This window comes from Microtus ochrogaster, chromosome 18 (assembly GCF_000317375.1).
Source record: "Microtus ochrogaster isolate Prairie Vole_2 chromosome 18, MicOch1.0, whole genome shotgun sequence".
NCBI classification, from domain to species: Eukaryota; Metazoa; Chordata; class Mammalia; order Rodentia; family Cricetidae; genus Microtus; species Microtus ochrogaster.
In genome coordinates, this window is record NC_022020.1 from 67,433,042 (window position 1) to 67,441,539 (window position 8,498).

General features: G+C 43.7%; 1 protein-coding gene across 1 annotated transcript in view; it reads right to left on the reverse strand.

Annotated features, from left to right (window-relative positions):
* The window catches only part of Cndp1 (carnosine dipeptidase 1), a 34,100-nt gene extending 27,590 nt beyond the window's left edge, over window positions 1-6,510 (reverse strand). The window contains exon 1 of the mRNA XM_005356327.1: window positions 6,394-6,510. Coding sequence (XP_005356384.2) covers window positions 6,394-6,405 — 12 coding nt within the window. The 5' untranslated portion in view covers window positions 6,406-6,510. The remainder of the gene's footprint in view (window positions 1-6,393) is intronic.
* Between the last annotated feature and the right edge of the window lie 1,988 nt (window positions 6,511-8,498).

Consider the following 8,498-nt stretch of genomic DNA (forward strand, 5'->3'; position numbering starts at 1 on the left):
AAAGAAATGATGGCATTGTTGTCTCTGCAGTGATGCCCGTTATCCCTGGGGCCTTCTCTGCTGCTTCTCTTTCCTATAAAATCCTTAGTTCTCTTTATATAGACGGAAAAGCTGGGCATGTAATGGAAGAATTCAGACTAGGGCTGAGACCACAATACCAGCAACCACTCCTCCCCTACAGACACTGAGGGGCGGCCTATTGGTCTGGGAAGCCCAAGCAAACAGACTTCCAGGTGCCAGGATTTCTTACTTGGGGAAGTGAGTTTACATCAGTTGGTGGCCACTTATCCTGTTCCCCACCCAATTCCTTGCTACCTGCTAGAGAAACAGAGAGCCTGGCTGCAGGACCATGGCATGATGTCCTTTGCCTACCACTGCTGTCTACTTGTCCATCTGTTCACGACATGCACAATTCTTTAAAGGACCTTTTCATTCCAACAGTCCTGCACGGTGTCTCTCTTGAGCCTGCACCTGAGACCCTTCAGTTTCCCGTTAGCCTATCAGGTTGTCTGTGACACAGGAAAGAGTTCAGCGACAACGTCAATTTAGGCACCAAAAATGTTACTTACCGAGTCGCCTGGAGTCCTAATGTCCCTGTTTGACAGAGGCTGCTCTGTCCCGTTTCTGCTTCAATGAATTTGTTATGACAGAAAAAAAGTAGATTTTATTAGCCTGATTTTTTCATGGTGATTGATTTAGAACAAAATAAAAAGGAAGAAAACAAAACCCTCAGGTTTTTCTGGATTGTGTTAATCCCAGACAGACAGAGCACAGTCTAAGGGCTTGGCAGTGACCCAAGGGGCAGCTAGGGCGGGGCCTCCTTCAGGGAGCAGCCCTCCTCCAAGACAAAGGCAGCCCTTCTGAGGAGCAAAGTTCCCTAGAAATGTATAGGTAGCTAAAATCAAACATACCAACAAGTTGACAGATCCTGAACCAAGGATATTTTTGATGTCTTATATAAACATTTAAACCCCAAGAGAGACAACAGCTGTGTAAAACTTACTACTTAAGGGAAATCAGCTTGAACCCTTAGATATGTTCATACACACTAACTCATCCCCTACTGCTAGAAAAGATCCCTGCTCCTCTCAGCTCCACTGGGTTTGACCCTGTCTCCTGAGCCTTGTCTGTGTGCTGTGACTGTACCACGGTGTAGTCTTTAATACTCTCTCCACTTCTGTCCTTGCCCCCCCCCCTGCCGCCTTCAGTAAATCTATCACTGCCCTGCCACTGTTGTTCGTGCATGGTGAAGCCCCAATAAATGAGTTTCTGTACCACCTTCGACTGTGGTCTAATCAGTCAGTTTGACTCAGAAGCTTGGCTTAGATTCATTCCCGTTGCCGAAGGCAAGGCCCCCACACTGTTGACTTATGAGGGGTGCTGACAAAGGAGATCCAGTCTGGAGAATCCTACGTAGCCTTCCAAGAATGGTGGGTAGGGTTATAGGGAGCCAGAAATGACCAGAAACTGAGTGTGGAGGAGGACCTGATGTCGATTTCTGTGCTCCTTGTAGTTTCGGGCCAGCTGGTACAGGTAACTGAATCAGGGACAATTGTATCTACCAGACTCGTCAGTACTGGCAGGAGGGGAGACACCACCCACCATTTGTGATCAGTGCTAGAGCATCGATTGTGACCACCACATAGGGCTATTGGTGCCTATTGAGTCTGAAAGCAGAAAAAGATGATCTTTCCTGAAGTCCAAAGCAAAGCTGGGAATCAAGGGGATTCAGAGATCCTCCCGATCCTGATTACTCTAGAAACCTGAGGGGGCGTGGTAAGAAGAGGGGTGGTATCCCGTGTGTTTTAAAGGGAGTTAGGGATTAAAACTCATCATTAATGGTTTGGCAAGAGATGGTCTCTTCATGCTCTGTATGTCTCTGTCTAACACCCCAGTCTTGCCAGTGAGAAAGTGTAATGGTTCTTAAAGACCTTAGGGTAGTGAACCAAGATAGTGCACAGCCAACACTCCATGTCAGCCAGCCCTATGTGCTCCTCAGTAGGATTCCATCCGACAACACTCCATGTCAGCCAGCCCCTATGTGCTCCTCAGTAAGATTCCATCCGACAACACTCCATGTCAGCCAGCCCCTATGTGCTCCTCAGTAAGATTCCATACAATTGCAGTTGCTTCAATATTGTTGACCTAAAAGATGTGCTGGGGCTTTTTTTTTTTTTTTTTGGCTGATGACCTCTTCTCCTTGGAGTGGGAAGATCCCCAGATGGAGAGGAAACAGCAATACTTAATTGGATGGATTTTGTTTGGACAGATATTGGAAAAACTCTTTAAAACAACAGCGCTTTGACAGATCTCTGTGAGTTCGAGGTCATTCTGGTCTACATAGTGAGTTCTAGGCTAGCCAGGGCTACCAGAGAAGACCCTGTCTCAGATGAAATTAAACAGCAATCAATGAAACCAGAGAAGGTACAGAATGTCCTCCTAGTGAACCCAATTCAGTACGTGGGTGGCTTCTTGCTGTCATTGGCATCCCAAGGGTAATGAACACAGGGACAAAAGGACCTAAGAGTCTTCAAAAAAAAGTTACATGACAATTCATTGAAAATAAAGTCCAATGTTTAGAACATTTAATTAGCAAGAGAAAATGAAGACTGGGCACTGACTGGACAGAGGGAATAATGACCTTGTCACTACCCTCTACAGAGAAAAGAAGTGTTGGGGTGGTGTCTTAGGTGGGAGAGGTATTTCAGAGACTAAGAACATGCGTGGCTCTTACAGAGGACCTGGGTTGGTTCTCATCACACATGTAGTGGCTCATAAACACCTCCATAAGTCTAGCTTCAGGGGACCCAACGCTCTCTTCTGACCTCTGTGGGTACCATCATATGCATGCAGGCAAAATACTCATACATATAAAGTAAAATAAATCTAAAAGATTTTTTTTTAAAAAAACTGACTTCAAAAAAATTTTGGACTAACTGGATACTGTAGACTATGGATTGACTCTTGTGCCTTTAAAACCTAGGACCTTGATCTCAAACACCGAGAAGAGCCAATCCCCTTTAAAATCTAGGACCTTGATCTCAAACACCGAGAAGAGACAATCCCCTTTAAAATCTAGGACCTTGATCTCAAACACCGAGAAGAGCCAATCCCCTTTAAAATCTAGGACCTTGATCTCAAACACCGAGAAGAGCCAATCCCCTTTTACCGTGCCTTGATGAGGTCAAACTTGCCCTGAAGCTGAAGAAATGCCTTGTTTTAGACCAGTGCTAAAATTACCTTCCATCTGTTTGTAAGCATAAACAAAGGAACAGTCTTTGGAGTCTTAAGTCGTGACCACAGAGCCAGAGACAACCAGCCACCTTCTTTTCTAATCCCCGCGATCCTGTACCTGCAAGATGACTTAAGTGTAAGCAATCAGCAGCAAAACTTCAATCGAGAAAATGTTTCCATAACATTAGTCTGTAGGGCTGGGCTGTGGTGACAATGCACGCCTTTAATCCCAGCACTCGGGAGGCAGAGGCAGGTGGATCTCCGTGAGTTCGAGGCCAACCTGGTCTACAAGAGCTAGTGCCAGGACAGGCTCCAAAGCTACAGAGAAACACTGTCTCGGAAAAAAAAAAAAGAAAAGAAAAGAAAAAGAAAGAAAGAAAGGAAGGAAGGAAGGAAGGGAAAAAAAACATTAGTCTGTAGGTAAGCTTGTAGGGCGTTTTGTTGTTGCTGTTGTTAATGATCGATGTGCCAGTGCCCATCTAATTGTGGGTGGTTCCACCTCTGGTTAGGTGGCCCTAGGACACGTAAGAAAACAAATGGAACAAGCCAGTAAGCTTCAGCCCTCTAGGTTTCTACCTCCTGCTCTTGCCTTGACTTGCATGACTTTCATTCACAATGGACCACAATGATGAGATGAAACAGACCCTGTCTCCCAAGTTGCTTTTGTTCATGGTCTTCATTCCAGGAACAGAAATGCAAGTGGAAAAGTAAACTGGTCTGCTCAAGCTGTGATTTGCTTATTCTCCACCAAGCTCAAATGTACATAAAAGAAAAAGAAGAAACCATCTATACCATGCCTTTGGAGAGGGGTGTATACATTCAGAAAAATTTGGGCAGAACAGCGGCCTCATCAACAACAAGGGACAAGACTTACTATACAAGGAAGTAATAAAGAAACTGCAAGCCGCAGCCTCTACCAAGACTGGGCGACAGGAAACTAACCCTGCGTCTCTTTGTTATCCTAAATGGTTTACAATAATAACTTTCAAAAACTAGAAATTTATATTGCATTGTTAGCTGAGCCGTATAGGTACAATACTTTGAACAAGAGGAGAAACATATGTACAGTGTGTTCTCACCAAAATCACCTTGAATTTGTATCAGTATACAAAAATCCATAGCAATGCAAAGGATTTAAAACTAGTAGTTGCTTTTTTGGTTTAAAGTAGGTCCAATAATCTACCTTTTATTGACCTCCCACCAATGTGGTAAAATACATACTAAGTGAACTTCTCATCCTGGCATGTTCACCCACTTGGACTGTTGTACACACTTTTGCCAAAGTAAATATTGCCTGAGTTACTTTTATTTTGTTTGTGTTTCCTTGTGTGACACTTGGAATAATCTTTTCCAACCACACGACCCATGGAGCTACTTCTTGGGCTGCTTTTCCTGTTTAAAACCTGTTACTAGCCGTCTTCCATATCCTTATCTTGTTTATTTGTTTAGGTGGTTTGAGACAGTAACTTACCAGATAGTCTAGAGTGGCCTGAAGCTCACTGTATAACCGAGGCTGGTTTTCAATTCCTCTTGTCTGAGCCTCCTGAGTCCTAGAATTATATGTGTAAACTTCTCATTTGGAATTGACTCATTGTTCTTGGTGATTCCTGCATGTGGGTGCCATTATTTTATTTTTCCTTAAAGATTTCAGATATCCTTATTTGTTCATCTTGACACATGTTCTACTGTGCATGGAAATTAAATTCTCATATAATTTTCTGCATTCTTTTTCTTATTATTTGTCTTTCCTATTTGGTGGCTCAGACAACATACACTAAGTATAGGACTCTGATAAGTTGAGTTGGAGAACAATTCAGAACCCGGTTTCTACAGCCATCCCCCTGCCTTCCCAGTCTGGAGATTCCTCTGGTCCTCCTTCCTTAAAAATGCAAACAGGAGCCAGGTGGTGGCGGTGCACGTCTTTAATCCCAGCACTTGGAAGGCAGAGGCAGGTGGATCTCTGTGAGTTTGAGGCCAACCTGGTCTACAGAGCAAGTTCCAGTACAACCAGGGCTACACACAAAGAAATTGTGTCTAGAAAAACAACCAGGATAACAAAAAATACAGACAGGGGCTCTCAGTGAAGTCCTCTGCCTACCAAAGGACTAGAAAATGTCTTAAAATCTACTAACCAAGGGAAAGGACAGGGCTGAAAAACAACCAGCCGGCCCAGAACTCAGGGGAACGTCACCCCAGGCCTTTCTGTGTGCTTCCCAGCTCTTTTCTTTTTCTAAACAACATCTACTGCCTTACGATGCCTCTTAAGTCCTCCCTGTCCCTTACACAGACAGACAGATAGACAGACAGACAGACAGACACACACACACACACACACTATGTTGGTGTCAACCTACTGACCTTTTCTCTGGCTTTCATGTCTGGCTGGCTCTGTATACATTAATAACTGTGCTACGTGTTTCTTTTGTCAGTCTGCCTTTTGTGGTAGGGTACCAGCCAGGCCTCTAATATTGTACTGGGAGGACCAGGCCACTTTTCTTTCCCACCCCATCTTTCCACTCACCAGAATTTCACCTTGTGCACTCCAGTCCACTGTCAGAGGGTTTATACTACTTTTCGGTAACTGTTCTGTTGAGAAGCGCTGTGGTAGGCTCCTCCTGATTTAAGGTGTTCAGTTCAGGCTCAGGGTTCATGTTGGTGGCCCCGAGTCCCAAACAATGTACCCAGGGCCTGGAGCTCATGGGGAGCTACATGCAATGGAGCTCTAAGCCCTAGAGAAGCTGTGTGTAGCTTGTGTGCAAGAGGCTAGGTAGGTGGTGGGCTGTTTCGTCTTCCTGTTTCAGGACAGACAGAAAGAGCCCTTCTCCTTCATACTGTGACTTCTTCAGACTCAGCCCAGCCAAGCAGCAGCTTTGCTGTTCGGCAGTAACCCGAGCTTGTTTTTGACTGAAATGGTAAGGTGCATGCTGTTGCTTTGTTCGGAAGTGGAGTTTTAAGGGTGGATGGTCCCTGATCAGAATGCACAACTTAACTTTTTAGAAAGTAATGTCTCTAAAATCTGGCCTTACACTAGACTCAACCCAGTTGCCCCAGTCAAGTTTCCTGGAGAGTAGAGTGCTGTCTATTGCCCAGTGAGGACTTTCCCAAGGGCAACAAGCAAAGAGAAGAAGGGCTCAGCCGCTGGGACACTTGAGTGCTTACCTTAGGAGGCATGTGTGTTTGACCTGGATGTCTTCTGCCTTGAGACTGGGACTTGCTCGTAACTATAATCCTGATACTAGGAGTTCAAGATCCAAACTCTACCACCTGGTCTCCTGTGGTGTCGGGGCTTTGTGTAAAGTGGTGAGCCAGCTAAGAGCTGGTCCAGGTTCTCTGATGGGGACGAGAGTGGAAGAGAGGCAATGTCACCAGCGGACTGAAGCCAGGCTAGCTTCTGAGGGCAATGGCCTCTTGTTTCAGCTCTTTTTCTAGGAATTTCTGTTGCAAGAAGCAAGTGAAATCACGCTTATCAAATAGGCGATCTAAACAGTGCATCGAGAGCTCATCAAATCAATCAATAAAGCAGCATCTAGTCGCGAGTCTCTTCTGCCTTATTCTTCTGCTCCTGGAGGTGAAACAAACACGTAGACTCTGGGATATAGGATTCCCCTTTTTAAATACATTTTTAATTGATATTTATTGAGCTCCACATTTTCTCTGCTCTCCTCCCTGCCTCTCCCCTCTCCCCTTCAACCCTCCTCCAAGGTCCTCATGCTCCCAATTTACACAGGAGATCTTCTCTTTTTCTACTTCCCATGTAGATTAGATCTATGCATGTCTCTTCGTGTCCTCATTGTTGTCTAGGTTCTCTGGGATTGTGGTTTGTAGGCTGACTTTCTTTGCTTTATGTTTAAAAACCACCTATGAGTGAGTTCATGTGATAATTGTCTTTCTGTGTCTGGGTTACCTCATTCAAAATAATGTTTTCTAGCTCCATCCATTTTCCTGCAAAATTCAAGATGTTATTTTTTCTGCTGTGTAGTACTCCATTGTGTAAATGTACCACATTTTTCTTATCCATTCTTCAGCTGAGGGGCATTTAGTTTGTTCCCAGGTTCTGGCTATGACAAACAAAGATGCTATGAACATAGTTGAGCACATGTCCTTGTGGCACAATTGAGCATCCTTTGGATATATACCCAAAAGTATATTACTGGGTCTTGAGGAAGGTTGTTTCCTAATTTTCTGAGAAATTGCCACACTGACATCCAAAGGGGTTGTACCAGCTTGCATTCCCACCAGCAATGCAGAAGTGTTCCCCTTTCCCCACAACCTCTCCAGCATAAATTGTCATCAGTGTTTTTGATCTTGGCCATTCTTACAGATGTAAGATGGAATCTCAGAGTTGTTTTGATTTGCATTTCTCTGATGACTAAAAATGTTGAACATTTCCTTAAGTGTCTTTCAGCCATTTTAGATTCCTCTGTTGGGAGTTCTCAGTTTAGGTCTGTACTCCATTTTTTTTTTAAAATTGGATTATGTGATCTTTTTGTGTCCAATTTCTTGAGTTCTTTGTGTATTTTGGAGGTCAGACTTCTGTCTGATGTGGGGTTAGTGAAGATCTTTTCTCTTTCTGTAGGCTGTCATTTTGTCTTGTTGACCGTGTCCTTTGCTTTACAGAAGCTTTTCAGTTTCAGAAGGTTCCATTGATTAATTGTTTCTCTCAATGTCTGTGTTGCTGGGGTTATATTTAGGAAGTGTTTCCCTGTGCCAATGAGTTCAAGTGTACTTCCCACTTTCTCTTCTATAAGGTTCAGTGTGGTTGGCTTTATGCTGAGGTCTTTGATCATTTGGACTTGAGTTTTGTGCATGGTGGTAGATATGGGTCTATTTTCATATTTCTACATGTTGATATCCAGTTATGCCAGCACCATTTGTTAAATATGCTCTCTTTTTTCCATTTCATATTTTTTGCTTCTTTATTAAAGATCAGGTGTTCGAAGATGTGTGGATTGATATCCTGGTCTTCTATTCAGTTCCACTGGTCCCCCTGTCTGTTCTTATGCCAATACAAGGCTGTTTTCAGGACTGTAGCTCTTTAGTAGAGTTCGAAGTCAGGGATTGTGATGCCTCCAGAAGTTCTTTTATTGTACAGGATTGTTTTGGCTATCCTGGGTTTTTTGCTTTTCCATATAAAGTTGAGTACCATCTTTTGAGGTCTTTAAAGAATTTTGCAGGGATTTTGGTGGGCTTTGTATTAAATTTGTAGATTGCTTTTGGTAAGATTGCCATTTTTACTTTGTTAATTCTGACTACCCAAGAGCATG